At 40.8% G+C, this 23,278-nt stretch overlaps 1 protein-coding gene across 6 annotated transcripts in view; it reads left to right on the top strand.

Moving 5' to 3' along the window:
- KIAA1841 (KIAA1841 ortholog) overlaps positions 1 to 21,003 on the top strand; it is a 21,344-nt gene extending 341 nt beyond the window's left edge. The window contains exons 1-21 of one of the 6 annotated variants that reach the window (XM_027904234.1): positions 26 to 66; positions 2,675 to 2,840; positions 4,454 to 4,640; positions 7,691 to 7,784; positions 8,799 to 9,037; positions 9,833 to 9,891; positions 10,443 to 10,603; positions 11,033 to 11,119; positions 11,248 to 11,358; positions 13,098 to 13,221; positions 13,400 to 13,552; positions 13,847 to 13,992; positions 14,354 to 14,453; positions 14,832 to 14,864; positions 15,947 to 16,046; positions 16,993 to 17,084; positions 17,202 to 17,230; positions 17,333 to 17,406; positions 18,029 to 18,117; positions 18,456 to 18,547; positions 18,900 to 21,003. In XM_027904234.1, the coding sequence (XP_027760035.1) occupies positions 2,691 to 2,840; positions 4,454 to 4,640; positions 7,691 to 7,784; positions 8,799 to 9,037; positions 9,833 to 9,891; positions 10,443 to 10,603; positions 11,033 to 11,119; positions 11,248 to 11,358; positions 13,098 to 13,221; positions 13,400 to 13,552; positions 13,847 to 13,992; positions 14,354 to 14,453; positions 14,832 to 14,864; positions 15,947 to 16,046; positions 16,993 to 17,084; positions 17,202 to 17,230; positions 17,333 to 17,406; positions 18,029 to 18,117; positions 18,456 to 18,547; positions 18,900 to 18,936 (2,157 nt within the window). In that variant the 5' untranslated portion in view covers positions 26 to 66; positions 2,675 to 2,690 and the 3' untranslated portion in view covers positions 18,937 to 21,003. Of the gene's footprint in view, positions 1 to 25; positions 67 to 2,674; positions 2,841 to 4,453; positions 4,641 to 7,690; positions 7,785 to 8,798; positions 9,038 to 9,832; positions 9,892 to 10,442; positions 10,604 to 11,011; positions 11,120 to 11,247; positions 11,359 to 13,097; positions 13,222 to 13,399; positions 13,553 to 13,846; positions 13,993 to 14,353; positions 14,454 to 14,831; positions 14,865 to 15,946; positions 16,047 to 16,195; positions 16,946 to 16,989; positions 17,085 to 17,201; positions 17,231 to 17,332; positions 17,407 to 18,028; positions 18,118 to 18,455; positions 18,548 to 18,899 lie in introns of those variants that run through there. The other 5 variants (XM_027904233.1, XM_027904232.1, XM_027904236.1 and 2 more) reach the window with 5 other exon arrangements.
- The last annotated feature ends 2,275 nt before the right edge of the window (positions 21,004 to 23,278 follow it).

The raw sequence follows: 23,278 nt of genomic DNA, 5'->3' as shown, positions 1-23,278 counted from the left end.
CGCCCCGGCACGGCCTGAGGAGGAACCGCGTCCCGTCCCGCCAACACTGCGCCTGGGAGCCGCCAGGTAAACCTGGGAGAGCGCCCCGGGGGGGGCTGTCGGGGGTGCCCGCACTGAGGGCGTCGCACGAGGAGGCTGCTGCGCTTGTAGGGGGGTTCGACCCTGGGACCGGCTTTTATTGTTTTCGTTTGAATAGCTTCCGATTTTTTCATTTCGGCAAGCCGCGAAGTTGCTGTTGTTCCTCATTCTGCAGCATCACTTCGCTGCGTTTCGGGGCTGTGGAAGGAACCTCGTGCCCGTCCCACCATCTTCACCTTCCCCCAGGTTATTCTTACAGGAGGAGTAATTCTTCATTTTTACATTAATTATTTGCTTTAATTAATAATATTTTTTTTAAAAAAAAAGTCGAGTTTACATGGGATGATGCGTTTCCATAATGCAAAGCAACTTCCAGCATAATGAATTAACTCTTAGGAATCCTTTGCACCACTTTATTTAGAGTTCTGAGTATTAAGAGAAATTCCTGTTCTTGTGTATCTTTTTATATTGTGCATCTCAAATGAGTTGGTCAGAGTTAAATAATTCTGCAGCTTTTTTCTCCCTCCCACTTCCCCAGCTGAGGAAAGGGTTAACTTGAGCTTTCATTGCATTAATAAAACGGAAAGAATCTGTAGAAGTTGCTTTCTTTCTTAACATTATGATTTATCACAGGCTTTTTGCTACTGCTCTTACAGTTCTTGCACGAGGCAGAACCCTGCATGTGTCTTTAACTGCATTTACAACAGGATTTCCTAAAGGCCAAAAAGGCAAATATTAAATACCAAGAGTAAAACTACAAAGAGGAGTCCTGTGCCCTTTCCAAAATATAAATAAAAATATTTAACTTCTGTTCGCTTGCAGTTAAGTCTCCTCTTTCATTTGTCTTTGCAGTAATAGGCGTATACAAAACTGTATTTTCATGTGCAGAATAAGCAAATGAAATAAAAATATCTGAGAGGCCAAGAGTTGATTCTCTGTGAAGGTGTCACCACGTTTTAGGGCACCTGTCATCCCTTCATGCCCGGCTTGCTTCATGCTCGTAAGTCTGATGGGGAGTAAACTTGTTACCAGTGAAGCACTCAGAATTTTTCCCTCTGAGTTATAGGCTCCAAATTGTTGGAAAGTAACTGCTTTCCCTTTCTCTCTCTGCTTTCCCAGTGCAATCATCCCATAGAACTAGTCCTCCAAACGGTGATTTACGGATTATTGACATCGCTGGTAATTTTACTCACATTAAGCCTGTTTTACAGTGTGAGACCAGGGGATTATAATGCTCCGGCGCTGACTTATCTCATGCAACCATATTTTTAAACCAGCTGCATGATGTGGCACAAGAAGTCAGCTTTGTATTTTGTAACCACTTTGAGCTTTGCCACCGGTGCTGAGCTGTCCTGGCCCAGTTATTTCTCCCGCTAACAGCAGAAATGGGAGATGTTCCGTGCCTCAGATATGATGGGTGCTGACAGTGTGTCTGCACAATGACACTGAGAAGTTTCCACCACGGAATCACCACGGTGACGCTGCTTGGGAGTGCGGCAGGGTGAGGAGCAGGACACGGTGACTTCAGGGGATGATCTGCCTTTGTCTCGTCTTGGTTGGAAAGTTTGGGCTCAGGTAGCCTGTGAAGGAGTTTTGTCCTTTAAACCCGGCTGTTTGACGTAATTTCATTGAGTTAGAATTGTTGTGTGAAATTGCCTTCTGTTTCACGTCTTTTTGTTTGTTTGTTTTTTGGTAGGAAACCTAAGAATTCTCTTGGTGGGTTCTGGGTGTTTTCTTTCTGCTTTAAGTCAGTTGCTCTTTTTAGAGGCTGAAAGCTTACACTTCACCTGCTATCGTGATTTCTTTTTCTACCAACGAAACAAACAAATAAAAGAAGTGCTGGAAGAGCTTCCAGAGGAAGAAACATAATCAAGGCTATTTTGTGTGTTTTAAATATCTTCTCTTTTAGAAAGTGGGTGATGCAAAGGAATCATCCATCTGTTGTGGACTTTTAGTAACAAGTGATCCCTTAAATCCACTACTGTCCCAGTGTTATTTTCTCTATAATGCTTGCTTTGTCAGTCAAAAAAATCTGTGTGTGGCTTTTGAGTTCTCTTATTTATGTGATCTGTTTAAGGTCCTTTCCAGGTATGAATCCTTACTAAGCTCTTTGGCTGTTCCTTGAATGTGAAACTCTTGATTACTGCCTGCAGTTCTCTCCCAGCACCTGCTAAAACAGTCATTGGAGCTTTTCCTGTGTTTTACTGTTGCTATTTGGTAAAGAAAAAAACCCCTAAATATCCTTTTATTTTTCAAAATGGGAGAGCTGATTTTTTTTTTATTTTAAAGGTGTTTAATACTGTCCACATATGCTTTGCTCTGGTGTTCAGTTTGAAGCTGAAGGTTTTTGGAACTGATAATCCCAGCTAATCAGGGGTTAAATATATCTTGGGCTGTCTCAGATTTTGGGAAGCATCTCTGTTTTTCACATCTGCTTTTCCCTCGAGGTTTTGAGAATACATCAATTTTGTCAACTAAAGCCTCAGTACTTGGCTGTGAACACTTCCCACGGGAATTTTTGGAGTGCTGCAGGTGACACAGACCAAGCTTTAGCAGACCACGCAGCCAGACTTGCTGACAAGTCTTTCTCTTCTAGGCTTAAGTAGCCAAAGATGAGTCGTGGATTGTCAGAAAACAATAACTTCCCCTATGACAACAACCAGATGGTTTTGGATATGATCCTGTGTTCCCTCATTGGGGTTCCCCAGCCTATCAACTGGGACAGTGTGGCAAGGCTGGTCCCAGGATATACATCCAAAGAGGTGAGTTCACTGAGAAAACAACTTGTGATGCTTTGTGGAAAAGAAAACGTTCTGGGGGGAGGGAGGGAAGTTGAAATTAAGGGATTTTTGGTTCCTCGAGTGATTTATACCTAAAGGATTGACAAGGTTCAATGAGCAGTAGGTTAAAAAAAAAAAAAGATGTTTTGGTTTCTATGAGAACCTGAATGTTGACATTAAAAAATGCGTTCTGCATTTTCCTTTGTTAGGACTGGTACAGAAAAAGCGTAAAAATTCCTGGAAATTAAAAGTTAAAAAGCAGAATAATAAAAAAAAATATTTAAATTACATAGCTAGGACTTTGATGAAAGGATGCCAGTACCCATTAACCTCATGTGGGGTTTTAGTATCCTTACTTGCAAACCTCATAACTTTCTATTTTGTTTGTTACAATTGTAAGGAAGTAGGAGCTCCAGACCTCTGATAGGTAGTTAAGAGTTCAATTGCCTCTTGCTTGATCCTGCAAGATGTGGATTTTTCCTTCTTTGATTGGAATAGAACCTTCTACTTCCATACTCTTCTGAATTTCCTGGTGAAATGCTTGGGTTTTTTAGTAATAATTATGACTTTTTCGTTGCTGAGAGAGGCAAGTGTCTTCTGCCCTTGTGATTCAGCAAAGCTGAAAGAAAAAAGAGCCAGTGGTCTTGACTTCCTTGCAAACATAACCCAGAGTGTCAGCTCACATTTACAGCATTGCTGTAACCTTGGATTGAGAACATAAAAATGAAGGATTGGGAGTAGAAGCCTCTGTGGAATGTTGCTGCCTCCCAAGGGCTTGGCAAAGTGCTCAGGGCCATCTCTGCTGTTCACCTCTCAGTATGCACAAGAACCATGCACATTAAGCAAATAAAATAACAATTCAGTGAGCTCTCTCCTCAATCAATATGATTGCTCAGTGCATGTCTGATTACTCTGCTTGAAAAGAGCTAAATATTTCAAATATGTGGAGTCCCCTTTTCAAGGCAGTTGCATAAAAGCAGAGGTCCCCATTTACTTGTTGTGAATGGTGGACTGGCATCACCACAAAATTTGAGACGTGAACAACAGAAGGATGTCACTGTCTGCCCCTGGCCCAAAGGGGCAGGTGGCACAAAGCAATGCCAGTTAAATCAACCCAAAATAAATATATCAAACCAGCTGCTGGAGTGGAGCCCAACAGCTGTGTCACGGGAGCATCACTTGTGGAATTCAGTAGATTTACAGGTAAAAGTGTAAATTAGCTGTGTGTAGGACTCTGCTGAACCTAACCCATAATTGTAATTGTATGGGTGCAAATTACAGAATGGGTACCCATAATTGTAATTGTATAGGTACAAATTTCAAAATAGGGAATGGGACGTTAATAGAACTGCAGTGGGAATTGGAAGGCAAGAGAACTGCAGTGGAAATCACAACTTTTGTCCAAATCAGAGTGGAGGTCATACAATTAAAAAAAAAATATTGATAACCAATTACTAGAACTACTTCTGATGATATTTGACTGTGTTTGTGGTAAAAGAACTAGTTACAAAATACAGTCTCCATCTTGAGTCACAGTTATTACCAATGTACTGAAAGCTCCTGCTTCATTGTCCTATCATTTAATCTTGTGACAGTGTGCAAAAAGGTTTGATGAGCTAAAAAGCAGTGGAAGTTCACCTGTTGACAACCAGTATAATTCCCTGATGGCTGCTGGTGGGAGTCCTGTGGAATCTTTAGCTACGTACATCAAATCCTCCTTGCTCGATACACAGACAGAGTTTCAGGAGCCTGCTATTGGGCAGGATTCCATTACTATAACTGGTATGTTTTTAGTCATTCTGAAATATGTTGGCTTTGGTTGATAATCTCTATGTGCATGCTTGTCTGTCCTGGGTGGTAGTTCCACCCAGGAATAACAGTTGTCAGTCCTTGGAAAGTTAAGTATCGATGTAACATGTACGTGAAGGCACTTGCCACGAGTTTAGTTTGAGAACTGATGCTTGCTCGGGTATTTTTAATAACTCGTCCTTCCCAAAGGCACGAATCCTTCTGGTGAATCCTCTGGTTGGGATTTTTTTATTAAAACAACTGGAGGGTGTGGTGTGCAGAAGCTGCAGGGAGCAGCTGGGGAGGTGATCCCTTCAGGGCAAACCTTTCTCTCCCAGCTCCAAGCCCTGTGTTTCCCTCGCTGCTCTGTGGCAAGATGACTGTGGAGGAGCTGGAGAACAATGCAGCTCATTTTTGAAGCGAGACAGTCTTGTGATGACATGTAGTGTGTCTCAGTCACTTATATCTCCCAGTAATAATGTGGCAGAAGAGGATCAGTCCTATTAGTTGTGAATTCAATCACAATTAAATTTTGTTAAGAGTTCCTTAAATACTTCTGTCAGAAGTTGTAATTAAATGTGTGATAGTTATTCTCTCATTTTCATTAGAGACTGAGACGTTTCAGTGCCTGTAGGACTTGATGTGTTGCATGAGAAATTTGCTTCAGTAATGAATAAACAGTTTCTGTGTTAAAAATTAAGATCACAGCGAAGCACTTCAACAAAACATTCTCTGTTCTGATGTCCTTCACGGTGCTGCAGCTTTCACTGTTCTCTTGGCAGCAGAAAACCAGCTGTTTGAACTTTGAGGGGGATGAATAAAGTGGGTTTTTAATAACTTTAATCAAGGGGTGATATTGGAAAAGCGTACATGGAGGGTCTAGACTGAAAAAAAAAAAAAAGCTTCCAGTCAGCTTTCAATTATGTAGTTACATGCATGTTGTGGAATAAACGCTGCTGGCACCCACAGGTGCCTATTTATAAGATTAGTGGCTTCCCAGGAGGCAGTTAATGAGCTAACTCTGCCTCTAGAACTCCTTAGACAATCAGGGCATGTTTTCTTTTTACCAAAGTAATACATGTAATGAGCATTAATGCAGTTAAGTACACTAATGTCATGTTTCCTACTCCCAGATCTCAGCCTGAGATTATTCTCTGTGTTCTTTGTGACTCTGGATAAATCATTTGCTCTGTTTATATGTAATTTGTTGATATTAAATCAGGATAATTAATCTTTTTTTTCTCACTGGTTTGAGCGAACTCACCTTCTTAATATTTGGATGTTTCAGAATTGGGGATTTGAGAAAAGCCTATTTGTATTTTGCTTAATTAATTAATTACTTCCAAGTGGATTTTTTTCCACATTTGCTTATTGTGAGGATCAGGAGTTTTGGGCCTGTTTGCATTTGTTTGTAGTCAGGAGTAACAGCAAGGGAAAGCCAATGGGACCAAACTCATTTTGAGCTGGATTCTGCTTTTGGCTGAGTTATAAAAGCTCATTTAATACTTGCTAATTATGAGGCAAACTGCTGTTCAGTCCCTCTGAATGCATTTTATGGCAGTAAACAAGCATATAGGATAGCCCTTTATCCAAACTAATTATTACTGATTTTCAGAAGTCAGTCAATCTGTAAGCTTTTTTTGGGGGGGAGAAAAAAAAAAAAGGAAGAAACGTATGGTGAAGTTACCTGTGCTGCATATTATTATCAGCATTATTTCCTTTAACAAATAACTTCCCAGTGTCCAAAATCACCTTCTCAGTATTTGCAGACAGTATTTCCCCAGTCCCTTCCTTTAAAGCTCTCACCTTCCCTGGCATTCCCAATCTCCTGCCTGCCCTGGGATGGCTGTGGCTGCACCAGCCCTTTCCAGGGTTTTATTGGGCTCTGTCAAGTGAATCTTCCCCTTTTATTAACTCTCTTCCCTCTGTTCTGGCCTTACTAAGGCTGTATCTTTGAAGAAAGTTTTGTTTCTTCTGCCTCTGGAAGGATAATTTGGTTTCCTGAAGGGCACAACTGCTGTTCCACATCACTTTTGCTGTCAGTCTGCAGTAGTTATTTAGCCAGAAGATGAAGAGGTCTATTTTAATCTTCTTCAGAAGAGTGCAGCTTCTTACATTACACAAGAGGGAAAAGATGCTTCTGGAACTCCTAAAAATCTGAGGGAATGGTGTAATCACAGAAAATAATGTCCTTATGGGTTTTCATCAAGGGAAGATAGAAGTGTGCCCTTCCATTGTTTAAAAAAGAACAATCTTCCTGACCTGTAAGCAAGGTTATTGAAGTCTCAGATTGCAGTGATTCATCATCCCAGTGAAGAGTTTTTCATCATCCCCTGCCCCAGAACTCACTGGATTTGGGGGCCAGACCCCCTGGACTTCACTGGGTTTTGTGTCCCCTTTTTGCTGCTTGTGTAAACAAGCTGTTTGAAGTGCAGCTGTCCCTTGGTCCTGGAACAACCTCCACCTAGAACTGGTCAGATCTTGTGCTCTGCTTTCTTTGAGCCTTGTTTTACATCATCAGCCACATGTTTAAGCCACATGTGTGGAAAAACTTGGGCGAAAACACCTCTTAAAAAAGTCTTCTGTGCTTCTGTTTGGACAGGGCTTAATTTCCAAGCTGACAGCGTTCTGGGTGAGAGGTGGAATTAGTCTCAAGTTTTTACGTCCTGGCAGCAAAGCCTTCTGGAAAGAGAAGTTTTGATGTGGCAGAGTCTTAAGACTCACATCCCACAGAGCAGCCAAGGAGAGCTGAAGGAATGGGTTGTATTCCCAGAAGGAAGCGCTGCAGGCTGTGAATCCCCATGCTTTGTGCTGAGACAGGACTGATGTGTGTTTGTAGCCAAGAGTCTGGGCAGCCCAGCAACGCTGCTGGTGTTGAATTCCTTGTGCATGGCATTCAGAGCAGGAATTTGGGTTGTTTGGCAGCAGGTTGGTTGTTTGCTGTGTCCCATCGCTCCAGCACTTTGGTTGGGTCTCCAAGATGCTGAAGAACAGCAGGGAAGGATTTCTGTTCTAACGCAGCCCCTTTTCTCCTTGCATTGAAGGAAGGCCCAGTGCAACCTCCACAAGGAATTCTTCTTCAGAATCTGAGAAGGGTCCTGTACATAACAGTGGAGAAAGCACTGAGGAAAGCCAGGGGTAAGGAGTTCTCTGTGGGTTTGTTATCTGGGGGGTTGTAGAACGGACAGAATGATGTCTAAATGGCTCATGCTCTTCTACTACCAGAAACTAATAAAAACTAACCAGAACAACTAATAAAAAGGGAAGTTTTGTGTGCAATAGGGATATTTATAAATCTGTCCATTGCGTTCCTCTGAGTGATTGATCTCTGCTGTGGCAGGAATGGGAAACCTAACCTGATTTTAAAAGGGATAAGATTCAAGCTCAAGAATGTTTAATGAAAAAAAAAAACTATCCTAGGAACGTAAATTTGTCCTATGTAAAAACAGGAAAAAAAGGGGTAAATGAAAAATGTTACCATGAATTCCAGTAGCCACGCGTGTCACTGTGATACCATCACATCCCTGTTTTCCATCCTGCATAAGTACACACAGAATAATAGTTGGTTGAAACCCAACAGTAACCACCTTTCTGTAGAGACAGCCTTTACTGATTCCAGCTTTGATATTAAGAAATAGACATTTTAATATACAATAAACCAATTTAATTTCCACAGATGAAAATTGCTGCTGTAAGAAGCAATTGTCCTTGGTACCTCATTAACTTAGGCAAATATGTATATATCTGTCTTACTATTTTAAGGAAATTAAAAAGGGAGAACAAACAAGTTCCCCACATAATTCAGGTAGCATCCAACAACTAATAATTAATCTTCCATCTCCTGTGCCTTAATTGAATCACCCAGAGCGCATGCATCTGCCTTCTCCCCATGACAATACTATCCAACAACAACTTCTATTAATAACTGGTATTAATATTAATATTAATATTAATATTAATATTAATATTAATATTAATATTAATATTAATATCTGCGATTTGTTTTCCTTCTGGTGACAAAACCCCTGTCAGTGCCACCAGATCCAGAGCTGGGGATGTTATCACTGGTATTTGATGTTACTGGCTTAAGGTCTTAATTTATCTTGTGGCTTTTCTTTTTTACTTATTTTTTTATTCGTTTGCTTTTATGAGGCCAAATATGGTGATCCACGTGTGTGACGAAGCCAAAAACCTCCGAGAGGATTTCGTGTGCCCCCGAGACCTCTTGGTGTCGGAGATGAAGTACTTCGGCGAGTACCTGTCGGTGGACGCGCAGCGCTGGGAGGAGGTGGACATCTCCGTGCACTGCGACGTCCACATCTTCGACTGGCTCATCAGATACGTCAAGAGGAACGCCCGAGACTCTGAGCTCAACGAAATGCCCACTTTAGGTAACGGGAAACGTGCGGATGGTTCGTGGTGTGGACACTCGTTGTGCCCGGTGCTGATCGGAGATGATGCTGTTCATCCCCGGTCTCTTTGTTTCCGACCGTCACGCTGAGGCTTGGCAAGTGTAGCAGCACAGATCCTCTGGTGATTGTAGGAGATGTCTCTGCTTTTGCAGCTTTGAGGCACTTTTCCAGCTTAGAAGCACGAAAAGAGCTCTGATTTTTGGGATCTGGCGTTTTTAATTAAGGCCCTTCAGACCTGACCAAAACCAGAGTTGTAGTTTTAAAATACCCATGAGTGCTGGGGGTTGTTTTGTTTCTCCTCTGCTCAACAGTTGCAGTGTTTTCTGCCATTTCCATGCAATCTGATACAATGGTAGAAGAGCCTTTGCCTTTATGGATTGGAGGCAAATTTTAATTTTTTATGAGCCTTTCCTATCATTCTTTAAAATATAACTTGCAATGCAAAGGTTGTGTGAATTAAAATCTCAGCTGGGTGTGATGGCTACAGATGGAAGTTAATCTTCTTGTGTCATTTTTTAATCATGGTATCCCTGTGAAGCCACTTTTCCCAGTTCTAATAAATTCCAGGTTGTTATAGTTGTACTCTGGCCACCTAAATGATAAGCCAAAGGTTTGTTTCTTAAGGTGGAAAATGTTCTGTGTGTTGGAAGATGGAATGGCAGGTTGATTGGTAAAATGATACTAAATGTGCAGAGAGAAGGGTGTGGTAAATATTACAAAAATAATTGATGTAAAAAAAAAAACAACCAACAACCCTTTTTTGTTTTCTTTTAGAACCATCAAATGTCATATCAATTCTTATTTCTTCTGAGTTTTTGAAGATGGATTCATTAGTAAGTATTAAGGAAGATTGATAGTTTTATCAAAGAAGATTATGAATTAAATGATTGTCTATATTTTATATCCTTTTTTTTTTTTTTACCTTGAACAACACCTGTGCAATTTAGGATCTGGTCTTTCAGCTCTATATAAGTAATATTTACTGACTGATTGTTAAATGTCCGTCAAAAATCCTGTCACTGGGGGGGGGCCCACAGGAAAGTGTTTAAATTGAGATCCAGGCAATTCTATATATAATGTGTGTATAAATAATACTCTATATAATCGTTCTCTTTTTACAAGCACTTGGAAGGTACCACTTGTTGAAGATGAAACACTTGGAGAAATGCTTGCTCTGTAGATTTTGGAGGAGAACATAAACTAACTGATAGTCACATTAATTCAGAGCCTCTTTTAGGGAAATCTCAGACTTTTTATTTTTGAGTTGAACTGAAATAGCTTTCCAAAGCACCACACTTAAATAAATAATAATAAAAAAATCTTGAAACAGTTACTGTGGGTTTTGTCTGGAATTCCTTAACACTCATGTTTCTGTTTCTCCTAGGTAGAAAAATGTATTCACTATTGTCACAAAAATATGAATGCCATTGTAGCCACCCCTTGTAACATGAACTGCATCAACGCTAATCTTGTCACACACATTGCTGATCTCTTCAGGCACAATGAGCTGGAAGAGCTGAAGGACAAAAGAGACAAATTTAAGAGGTAATTTTTGCTCTGTAATACACCCCTGAAGCGCTCTTGGGCTTTTTGGATTATATTTCACAACAGCTAAGCCTGTGGGGTTTGAAATTATATATATACACACACAGTTTATATCCTCATATAATGCATCTTTGATGCAGAACATCACGATGTGGCTTAATAATTTTATATTAAAATGACGAGCAAAAGGAAAGGCCACACTGGGAGTGTGACCTGGACGAATTATTCAGGAATTCTCAGGTGGCAGAATTTCTGAGAATTTCACATCAGTGCGAAAATAAGAGAGGAACAGGATAATTTAAAGGAAAATTATGTTAAAAGTTCGATTCTGAGAGTGACTTTACTTACCAGAATATAATTAATCTGACTATACATAAACCAGTTTTCAGTTTTTTCTAATGGCTAAAGCTGTGTTGCTGTCATTAATAGTAAACTTTTCTGCAAGAAGATTGAGAGGCTGTTTGATCCAGAGTATGTAAATCCAGATTCCAGAGGAAATGCAGCAACATTGTACAGGTATGGCCTTTTTATGTTGCTGCTTCAGCTGCAAGGACAGTCCCTATGTTTTGAGGTCCTGCTTTTAACTCCACTGCTTCCTTTCTTTCTTTCTTTCTTTCTTTCTCTGTTCTTTTTGTATAACCTAGGTGTTGTTTGTGTAAAAAGCTGCTAACTAAAGAAACTGAAAGGAGAATTCCTTGTGTGCCAGGAAAAATCAACATAGATCAACACGGGAATATTGTCTATGTTCATATAAGGTAGTGAATATATATACCCATAAAATATTTCTTCAACTCGATGATTTTGGGTGCTTTTGCAAGATACTTATTAAATGAATTATACATATGTTAAAAATGTACGAAAAATGTCAACTTCTTGTATTACCTAGCAAAAAATAAAGGGGGGGGGAGGATGGTTATGATGATGTACTTCTGAAATTCATTCAAGCAGTGCTGCTGCTGAAGGGAACTGGAAAAACTGCAGCCATGATTACTGGGAGGGCTATTTTGGGTTGTACTGCCTTAAATAGAAAATGCTCAGCTAATTCTTTCATCAGAGGATTTTAAGATGTGTGTAATTGAAGGCAAATTAAATGAAAGGCTGCGTTTCTGTTTGTTAGTGAAGGGTAGATCCACCTCTGCCAGCACAGAAAATCCAAGGAGTGTTTTCTAGACCGACTTTGTAGCGTCAAATCAAATATTCAACCTGCCTAAAGACTGCTATAAATAAATATTGCCGGTTGTTTTTCTGTCCCAAAGTCTTTGTCAGAGGAGCTTCCAGGACCTCTCCTGGATTCACTTGGCACAAATGTTTAATTTGATCCTGGCTGTTTGATCCAGGGTTGTGAACTTCTGGATTCTCTTTTTAATAAAGTCAGTAGCTGATCAGCTGCAGTTTCCTTCCTCCTTACATGCTCCCTTTGAGAAAGACGTGGGAAATCAATACCAGGAGACCTTTTTCTTCAGATCTGTTTCGTTCAGGACATCCAAAACAATCCCAAATCAGCTCCTGGAGCAACATGTATTCAGTGATACCTCCCAGCAGTTATTCCAAGGTGTGGATTAGTCTAAATAGAACCAATCTTGTGACCCTGTCCTGACCCATCAGGATCACTGGTGATTAGCCATGGAAAGTTGATGAATTGTGTTACTTTCCTGTGGAGCTGCTCTGCAGTTCCCAACAGATAAGTGTGCAGGGCTTTCCAGTTACTCAGAGGATTATTTTGGCTTCCAGTTGTTTGGCCTGTGGTGCTGGTCACTGCTTGTGTACACTGAATTTGTTTACTGAGCAGTAATCCTGGCCACTAATGACTCCAGGCTCAGGAGCTAATCCAAGCCCATCTTTAATGACTTAAAAATAGGTTTCTATTTACTGGTCCTCTAGTGGTGCCTAGAACTAACTTCCAGTTGCAAGTACTGCTCTCTTAGCCAAGGCCAGGAGTATATGTAACAAAAAATGATTCAGATCAGGGCTTAAAACTGGGGGAAAATTGTATCTGCTCTTCCTGAAGGTAACATGCTCCACTGCAAGCTGCATATTCTCCTTTGAATTCTTTGTCTCATTTGATCACTAGCAAGGAACAAAGTCTGTAATTTTAAGATTAGAGGTGTCAGATGTGTACACTCATCAAAAAATGTGTTTTCACTTGTGTTTTCAAACTTGAACTCTTCACTAAGCAATTACTGTTGTGGTGCAGATACGAAGAAGATATTTAGCTTACAGATAGAAGATATTTAGCTTACAAATTGGCAGTCTGTGGTTTTTGAGATGAATCAAGCTGTAGTTGTTATTGGTGATTTGTGGAAGAATAAAGGCTCTTCTGTCACGCTCTGAATTTAGTCACGATTGGCTCACGTTGTATCCTCTAACTCTGCTGTGGGTGTTTCACCAGTGGAACACATATTGTTCTGCTTCTTTTCCACCTCCCTGTTGTGGTGGCAGGATGAAAACAGGAGTCACGACTCTGTGTGTGACCTGATGTTTGGCTTTTTCTCAGAGACAAAACCTGGGAAGTCCACGAGTATTTAATTGGCCTCCACGAGGAACTGAAGTCTTGGAGGGACGTTTACTGGCGCCTCTGGGGGACTGTCAACTGGCTGAGCTGCTCAAGATGTAACCAAGTCAGTACAATTTCCCTTGGGCTCGTGGTGGGTGACTTTTTGGGGTGGTTAAGGGAGGGATCAAAGCAGTTTGGAAAACACATGGGAATAAAGCTTGGTGTATGCTCTTCGTAGAGCAAAATTTTGACTTCCACGGGTAATTTCACCTCTCTCTCTCTCTCTTTTTTTCCCAATGTAGTCTTTCCTGTGCACTGAATTCTCCCACTGCCAGTACCATTCCCAGGCAGTTCTTTATCCAGGTGTAGCCAGTGCACTGGGCTCCAGTGGGACAGGAGTGTATCCCTGCTGTAACCAGAAAGTCCTTCGGTTCGATCCCACAACCCTCCCGAAGGTATTTCGAATCCCACAACCCTCCCAAAGGTATTTCAAATCCCACAACCCTCCCAAAGGTATTTCAATCCCACAACCCTCCCAAAGGTATTTCAATCCCAGCTCACCTGCAACAGAGCATAATATCTGGCAGGGGGGCAACAGTGTGATATGAAAATTAAATCTTTTGCCAATGAAAGTTTGTGAATTGTTGTCAGGACGTGGGGACACGAGTTCAAAAGGTCAACTTTTAACGTTGCACTTGCTGACATCAGTTCTTTCCATTAACTCTGGTGGTTGATCTTCTGTGTCCCAGGGCTGCAAAGTGAGGGATCACATGGTTGAGTTACCGTCAGGAGATGAGGATGGGGATGCTTTGCCATCTCAGACTACTCAAATATTGAATGATCTGCTGCATCACAGAGATGTGATAGTTGTTCCTTTCACTAAGGATGAGAATAGGTAAGAACACTGTGTTGTTGTGACTGAAATAACTTGGCCTTCAGCGCTGTGTGCTCGTCACATTTGAGTTCTCTCCCATCTTAAAATGAGTCACAGGACTTTTTAAAGATAACTTGTTTAGTTGGAAATTGGGAAGAGAAGAACAAGTGCTTTTTCCTTTTGCGTTTCAAGCAGGCATTTAGTCATTCAGCCTCCAAAAGCATCCACTCCTGTTTTTGTATTTTAATGTATTGTTATCAAAATGAGACGTGGCTGACTCGGAGTTCTGTCTTCTCTCTTGATGTGTGATGAGTAAAGACAGACTGATTCTGAAGCTGGGAAATAGAAATATTCATGTTTGGTTTATATATTTCTCTCCCAGTGATTCTGGTATTGGGCTTGGTGATGAAAAAGGCCTTGAATGTGATGTGCTCGTAGAACCAAACACTCCCTGGGGTCCCAAAACTGGAGAAATCAACGCTGTGAGTGCTGATTTTTATTTTTTTTTCCCCCCCTCCCTTATTTCTGACAATGAAGATTCTTACAAAAATACTTTGGAGTAGTTGTTGGACAACTTTTAATAAAAACTAAACTCCTACATTGTTGGAGGAAGAAACAAACTGCTGAGCATTGCAGGGTGTCATGTGGCCAAAATACCTGGTTGGTGAAAAGGCAAAACTTCTGCAGGTCCATAAATAAAGAACAGTAACTGTGTGTTTTGGTTGGTTTTGGGTTTCTTTTCCCTCCAAGATGTTATTATAACATAACACTTGTATTTTTTAATTACACTCACTTTCAAAGAACTAATGATAATTAGAATTTTTTAACTTATATCCCTTTCTCTCTCTTTGTGACTGCAGTTTCTGTCTCTGAAGAACTGGGCTTTACAGCTGGTTAGTAAAACATTTTATTCACCATTTTAATTATTTGGTCTTCTGTACTAGCAGAGAACTAGCTGTGATTTTTGTCCTATTATCTAATGAATTAGAAAAATGCATTTCCTTGCTTTTGCTTTAATTTGGAGGCTGCAGAACAGCAACAAGAAAGTACAGAGTGTATGTGAAGCACTACTTTTTTGAACTTGCTAAGCTCCATCATTTCCCGTGGATTCCTAGGCACACATTATCACTGACTTTAGACATGTGTGCATATTCAAACAATGTAAACATCACGTTAATATTTCCATAATTGTGTGCTGATCTGTTGGGAACTGTTCCCTGGGAGCCCATCTGTGGCAGTGCTGGAGCCCATAGTTCGTGATGATAGAAGATAAAAAAACCCAAAGGTATCAGGAAGAGTTCACAAAAACCAGCTATTCCAGCCCAGCTTGCCGTAAATTATGAGTGCAGATAGCTCTGGTGTGATCTCTGTGCGTTTGTAGGGCGCTGCAATTATTTAATTACTGTATTTAATTACTGAATATCTCAGTGTATCAGGCACTTTGCAGGATGCAGCAAGCCCGAGCAGAACCCTTTGTGAACTTGTATTTTCCTGTGTTGTGTAATTAAGTGGCTTGCTCAGACATTTACTACCATGAGAAATTTTTCTTACTAATTAGAAAAATAGCACAGCCAGCAATACATTGGATTTTAAACGTGGAATCATCCAGTAATACAGGTTGGAAGGGATCTCTGCTGGTCACCTTATGTATTCCTTCTAAATTTCAAAGTTAAATTCGACGTCCAAGCTGCACTGCTTTGCTCAGGGGCACATCCAGCCTAAGATGGAGATTCTACAGCTTCCCTGGGCAACCTATTAAAATGTTTGACCACTTAGAAGAAACAAAAATCGAAATATCCAAACATTTGAAGCAAAGATTTGAAAATCTCAACCCCTGAGAGCTGTGTCCTCGGACCCAGCTGTGCGCACGATTACCTCGCTGAGACAGGGAGCTCCTTCAAGACAGATTTAATCCATCATTTAATAAAAATTCAAACCTCACTTTTAACCTCTAAACTCTCCTGCTGTCGATTAGAAGCAGCAATCACTGCTGTCTGAAGAGGAGGAGTACACCACGGGCTCAGAGGTCACTGAAGATGAAGTGGGGGATGAAGAAGAAGTGTGCAAGAAACCAGGTGCAACAAATCTCTCCAGTCCTCCTCCCTGGGGTTTAGAGACAGGCAGCAAAAGACTTCTAGGAGCAGATTTTGAACATTAGTTTTTATTTTTTTAAAATTGCCTAATGTTACTTGAATTTTATTTCTGGGTTTTTTTCTGTGATTAGGTACAAATTACCCCCCTGCTTGGTGCCATCAGAAGTCACTGGCAGACAAGGAAAGCTGCAGCTATTCATGTCTGAGGTGTCCTCAGAGTTGCTCAGGAAACTACCAAATGACTTCTATGAGATTATAAGTAATGAATATTGACAGAAAAGGCAGTAGTTACATGACTATTTTTATATGCAAAATAGTCTTTGGGTTATATGCTGGAATGACGGGGGAATGTGGCTAAAGATGCATTGCAGATGAGTTCTGTAGGATCTAAGAATGATTTTTGTTCCTTTTTTTTTATTATTTTTTTTTAATGTGATAAGGAGTTCAGGAACATGGCAAACCAAAAAGCAGCTTCTCCTTTTCACCCTACCCAAGAGTCACTTGAGCAGAGGCACCTCTTTGTTCTTTTTGTCTTGATTCAAAGGGATTGGAGTTGTACCAGTCTGTTAAAAAAAAAACATACACATGTTGAATGAAAATTTGGTCTGATAGCACTCAGAACTTGACTGAGTTAATATGGCCAAAAATGTGGCTTCTATGTGAACTTCTTTTTGAATTTAAAGAATTGATGCTGTTGTGTGTAACCACTCTGCACTTTAAATATAGCTTTGAGTTCCTGTTCACTTCTGATAGAAGAGCATTTGAGTAATGTGTATCAGCATGCTTGCAACCCAAAGAAAAGGAAAACAGCCTGTTAATTTACACTTCTTGTAAAGGGATAGAGGGGGAAAAACTTCTCCTGTAGCTGTGCAGTTGAGAGATTCCAAATTTCTGTGCTGGTATGAGCGGGTATTTCTTCCATCAGCAGGGAGAAAGGAGAAATTAAAGAAATCCTCCAGGCATCCAAAGAAAGTGCTTTCTTCCCCCAGCGTCCAGAAAAGGGAGAAACCACCTGAGAAGGTAAAATCCTAGCTGGGAAAAACCCAGGCTCTTGGTTTGGCTTGATTAGCAGGGAATTCTCCCTGAAGTTTTAAATTGATTTAAAACACCCTCACTGTGCTTTCCTTTCTCCCACAGCCGAGTTCCCGAGATGCATCTCCCTTCATGTAAGTCGTTTTCCAAGCCCCTGAGAACATGTTTTAGTATTTCCCTCTCCATCAAAACACCCCTTTTGATGACGTGGTGTGCCTCTTTCTTGTCCCACCCAGTGTCAGCATGCAGCAGAACAAGTGGGATGCCTCCAGGTCGCTGAGATACAACCAAGATGCTCAGAGAGAAGATGGTTTGTTTTTGCACCAGTTTAGTTCTCCTAAAATTGGGAGCATTTTCTTTGTGTCGTGTTCTCCATAAGAAACAGGAAGTTTGCTGCTTGGACACCTTTAGGTTGGATTTAAACTTGTGGGGATTTGTGTGCTTTATTTGGAATGTCAGCCCATAACCTACAGAGATTATAGCGGTGTCATCTCGTGGCCATGCAAAGTATTGTATTTCATCAGTGTGGCATTTGTTGTCTGTGCAGATAAGAGAGAAACATCCACTTCTATCTCTTTCCCAGTCTCTCTGACTAAAATATTACTCTGTTCATTTGTTCTGCCTTTTTTTAATCTCTCCTGAGACTCCTGTGCATTTTGAAAACCTCTGCCTCCAAAACATTTCCATAGATTTTGATCTCAGTGTATTGCCTGAGGTTGATTCTAGTATTTACCAAGAAGGCTGCTGAGACTAAATTATCCTAAATTAACCATCAGGATTTATGATCTTGGGCGTTCAAGATTTTTACAGGAGCTGAAAAGAAAGTTAATTTTACAGATCCCACATCACGAACTTGTGTGTCTAATTCCTCTCTTTTGTATTCAGCAGCAAGGAAAACCTCTTCTCTAAAAATCCTTTCTTATTTCTGACAGATCAGAGAAGAATGTCTGAGATTACAGGGCATTTAATAAAAATGAGACTGGGGGACCTCGACCGAGTCAAGTCAAAGGACAGCAAAGAAGTAAGATTTGTCTTGGTGCAGTTTACAGAATTGACGTGAGCCTTGGTTGAGAAAAACATCTAACACAAATGAAAACACCACCTATTCAATACTTCAGCTAAAGAACTGAATTTTATCAACCTTCATTTTGCCCAAAGCATGATCTTTTGGTGGGATTAAAATAATATTTCAAATTCACCGCCTTTAAAAAACCGGTCGGGTTTAAAAAATCCAGTCCTGGCTTGTGCTAGTGAAACCAAGGACGCCATAAATTCTGCTGGATTTCTATGAAAAGTCACTGATTGCATTGAAGTAATGGCAAAACGTGATGATTTTTTTTCTTTTTCCCTGGATTCCAGTATGCAGGAGGGATTTATTCCAGGCTCGAAGCTCAGATCAAGGCCTCGGCACAGCTCAGCGCCCGGCAGAACAACCCCGAGAAGAATGTCAGGTGAGAATTGGGAATAAAAAGGAAGGAGCAAAACTTGGATTTTCAGGTGTGTGTGTGTGGGATGTTTGAAGAAAAATATGCCTTATTTCACACTTTTTGTCAAATTAAATGGAGCTAAGAGAGTGAAACTCTTGGGGCTGTGCTGGGAGAGCTGCTCGACACCTTCTGAGGTGAGAAGTTCACTCCAGCTCCAACATAATTTTTTGTGGAGTTTTGGATAACTGGAAAAGCCTATTCTTTGTCTTCCTTCCAAAAACAAACCCAAAAAACCCCACACACATCAAAAAAACCCTCCATTAATAATGTAAAAAAATATATATATAAATGTGCTTTTTTTGTGTTTTCAATCCAGGTCAAAATCCCGTTTTGGGCAAGGCCGTCCCACATAAGGAGTCGTGAGCACCCTTTGGCCAGAATTCCTTACTGCTTCCTGAAACTCCACTGCACTCTGACATGGAGAATGCACATCTCTTAAAAGCTTTCCAGTGACTTATTTATTACTTTCAGCCTTGTAAATTATTTTGTGCCATAAATGAATGCAAATCCAGTAAGGTCTGTACTTATTTTAATTGTAAATATCCTATTTCCTAAATTTAAATTTAATTGCCTTTTTCTTTTTTCTTTTTTCTTTTTTTTTTTTTTTTTTTAGGCTATTGTGTTAAGTTGCACAGAAAATATTTTATAAATCTCCAGAATTAAATTATCAGACTAACTTTATTTATGGGGGGAAGACAGAAATAGGCCTTTTTGGTATGCCAGAAATACTGAAAGGGGCAAAGCAAGACTACTGAGCTCTGAGTGCACTCAGCAGCATTAACACAACTCTCCTCATGTATTTACCGTGTGCAGTGTCTGATGGCCCATTTTAGGTCAGTCCTTTGGGGATTTGCATTTCCAGGTCGTGACAATACCTGTGACTTTAGGCAGGTTAAAGCAAAATTTTCCTGCAGTTCTGAGGCTTCCTTCTTGTGTCCGTGACACAGCTCCATCCATCTGAAGGTGGGCAGCAGGGAGGGAGGGACTAGACCTCCAGAGCTGAAATCAGAGCCCTGCTGATGCAGCTTTGCACCCTGCATGTGAACCACTTTGCTTTATTTACGTGTGGAGTTAACGCTCATCCTCGTTCCTCGCTCCCCTTGCAGCGTCTGGTTCCCTTCCAACAGCCAGACTTTAGGATGCAAAGCAGTTTTATGATGCTGTGCCACTAAATATCCAAGCAGATCCGCTGTTAATTCTGCATCTTGCAGCAGAGGTGTCTCATTGCAAGAGGTTTGTGCATGCAGAGCTTTTTTTTTTTGGGGTCTAGTTGCTCTCTGAAACCTGCCTGGGTACCTCTTTGTTCAGAAGTCAGGAGCACTTTCAAGTTCTGTCTTTGGAGCAATAGAATACAAATTTGTCCAATCCAGGGCTACCAAAATGAAACATCTTGCCTAGAAAACACCTTGCATATTAGCAAAGAAAATGGCAATAATAATAATAATAATAATAATAATAATAATAATAACAATAATAACAACAGTGGCTGAATTCAAGGAAACACATTCTGACTTTTGGAAACAGGTAGAAAGAGCACTCAGGGAATGCTTAATCCAGCTCATGGCTGTACAATAAATTGAGCTTGGAATTAAGCCAGCAAGATCCTGGGTGGGAGGAGGGTGGGGTTTGGGGTAAGGAGAGGGAGGTTGTTTAAATGCTCTTCCCTCCATCTGGGATTTTTTGTTTGTTTGTTTGTCTTGTTCCCTGATGACTTCCAGTGGTTGTTAGAAGACTAGGATAGCAATACTTGAAAATCCTACTTTCAAGGGGGAAGATTTTGATTCAACCCGTTAAAAATCAGTGTTGTTTGTGTGTTTTGTCCATTGCTGTAGCAAATTGGGAGCCCAGGGAAACCAAGAGGCCAAATTGGATTTCAGTGGCTTCGATTTGGGGCAGGAGTGTTTTAATCTGCATCAGCTAAATCAGGTTTTGTGAATGCCCCAGGCCTGTTTGCAAGCACTGACACAGTTTGAAGCACTTCTAGTAAACACTGGAAAACTGATTGGTTTTTTTGAAGAAAGTCTTATAAAATCCACCAGGTATGAAAATGCAGTAGAATAAGTGTTATGCTGCGATTTTGGGACTTCTGATAGAGGATTGTTCCAAATTCCCGTAGTAAACCTGGCTGTGGAAGTTGCAGGCTGCATGTGTGAGTGTGTGTGTGTGTGTGTGTGTTTTTAATTTTCATGGAACTACTGACTAGAAGAGAGAGAAAAATTCTGCTGGTTTTGTTCTGTGGGGAAGTGCCAGTTCTGTGTGCCAGTGTTGTTTTATTCACAAACATTTTTGAGCCCACAAAAAATAACGGTCATGATGTGCAGTTTATCTTTTTTTTTTCCCCCCTGCCAATCACCTTGAATTTTTGTGTTCATTTTGAGAGTTTGTCTTGGTTTAATGGAAATAAACAGTTAAGAATTTAAGAAGTGTGTGAGTTTTTTATAGATGCTTTTAAGAACTGAGTTATGTGTGTATATGTTGCTTGATGGTCTCAATCATGCCATGTGTATTTGTGATTAAATTGCAGCGTCACAGTACAGGCTTTTTTATCTGTGAAGAACAGGATATCATTAAATGCAGAGCTACTCCAAATCTTCATGAACTTAAAAGAGCTTTTATCTGCACCGAGTTTTGAAGCTGGATTAAAAATTCATGAGTGAGCTGCCCTCCAAATGACCCAAGTATGCAAAATATTAAACTAAGCTATGTTTAAAAAACATGTTTTAACACTGCCTTGCACTGCCACGGTGCAGATTGTGCCACTTAAACAGTCTGTTAAATGTATGAATGCGATTATTTGCCGTGATTCTGTTTCTAGAACTTGCTACACGGATAACCTGTCTATGTGCAGGTGGTATGTTGGGAAGGCTACAATGTCCTAACTAGAAACTAACTCACTGCACTCTGCAGCTGTGCCTGCTCCCTGGATGCCCAGAAATCTTGGAGAAAGGGCCAGAATTTGGAATTCAGCCGTGACTCCAAAAGATGTGTTGGGAGAAATGTGGACATGTGGTCGCCCTGGTGTTTTTGGTGTGACTGAGGACGTGCTTCTCTTTGCCAGGAGGGGATCAATTTTTTTTAAAAGTCATTGTTTCCTGTTCTTGCTGAGTGTTCCTGTATTGAGGGTTGGGAAACTGCTCCTGTGCAGCAGGTGCTGGAGCCATCGTGGGAAGTTTTTTCCTCTATTTCTTAATAATTACGGAATCATTCAGGTTGGAAAAGACCTCCGAGACCGAGTCCATCTTTTAGGAGGTAAAGAAGGCTTTTTAACTCATGTTAAACTTACCATAGGAATAGATTTACTTTTCAGTCCCCTCCTGGCTAAATCCATAAATAAAACCAGCCAAAGGCTTTTCCAGGCTCAAGGCCAAGGGACAGCCCAGACCCACAGATGAACCCCAGGGAGGATCCTTCTGGAGTTTTATCCCCTGAGGTCTCACGTCCCTTCTCATCGCTGAGCTCCCAGCGCTCCAGGAGGCCCCACAGAATGTTGAGGCTGCCTTGCCTTCCCTCTCTACTTGGAATATCCAAAAAGTAGATCTTCAGTAGTGATTTAAGACTTTCCAGCACGTGAACATTTCCAGTGGTCAAGGGGGTGGTTCACTAGAAGAAGCTTTTGGTTCAAATATCGACTTGTGCAGGCTGGGATGGCCCGAAGGGGTGTGGGGCTGTTTGGGGAATGAGATCAGGGCTCTTTCTTCTTCCCAGGAGGCATTTTGTGCCCAGACCTGCCTGCTCTTCTCTGCCACATAAACCTGCTCAGGCCTGGCCATCGTGGACACAGGGAATGATCAGGCCGGGAATCGTGGTTGGACGTGGCCTTTGTTCAAAAGACGTGGTTGAACTTCTTTTAAATAACATTTAATTACTTCTTCTTGAATTGCTCCCACATTTCAATAATTCAAGGCTAGGACACAAAGATTATTTTATTTTTAGTTGTTGCCTGCAATTTTATTGTGTTTTGTGTTCTCCAGTGATTACTTCAGTCTCCACAGTGACAAAACATGTGGCACAAACATGAGAGGACCTTGGTGTGGCAGCAGTTCCCTTGTTGTGTAATCAGCTTCTCCCTCCAGCTGAAGGTGTATTTACCTACAGATGACACATCTCATCATGGAGCTTGTTTGTTTCAATCATTTGTAGCCTTTGGAAGTTCTCTACAAGCTTGCAACGTGGATTGGTTTTGTGTACATTGAAGTGAAATGTTTTAACACTGTCTGGAAAATACTGGGGCACACTTCAGAGGTGTCTGCTTTCATCACATCAAATAGCAACTCCTATTTTCCCAGCAGGAATTCTGTATTTATTCCTTCTGGAACAGAGTGATGGGAAGATAATCTGCCATCCTCATGAGATCAAAAGGAGCAACGCTGGTTTTCTTTCCCAGGGAAAACGTGTGTTTCTCTCACATATTGACCAGGACCTTTGCTAATTTGTTCTCATCTCTATTTCAAATTCTAGAATTAAAAATTACACTCACCACTTCTTGTGTTACAGCACAAATATCCATTTCCTTATTGGTTGATTTTATTGCCCAAAAGGACTTTGATCTCCCAAGCTGAAAACGATAAGCACATTATACAGTTGGTGGATTGCTCTCCAAGCCTTATTCCACTCTTTTCCTTTGCCCTCAGTGAAGCATTTGTTAAGAAAGCAACTAACATATGACATAGCAAATGAGATGATTTTTTAGTAGTT

Source organism: Empidonax traillii, unplaced genomic scaffold, assembly GCF_003031625.1.
Source record: "Empidonax traillii isolate 1590-97213 ecotype Southwest subspecies unplaced genomic scaffold, ASM303162v1 scaffold1023:size207325, whole genome shotgun sequence".
Classification (NCBI taxonomy): Eukaryota; Metazoa; Chordata; class Aves; order Passeriformes; family Tyrannidae; genus Empidonax; species Empidonax traillii.
Note: the sequence above shows the minus strand (reverse complement) of the source record. Positions and strands in the feature narration are given on the sequence as shown.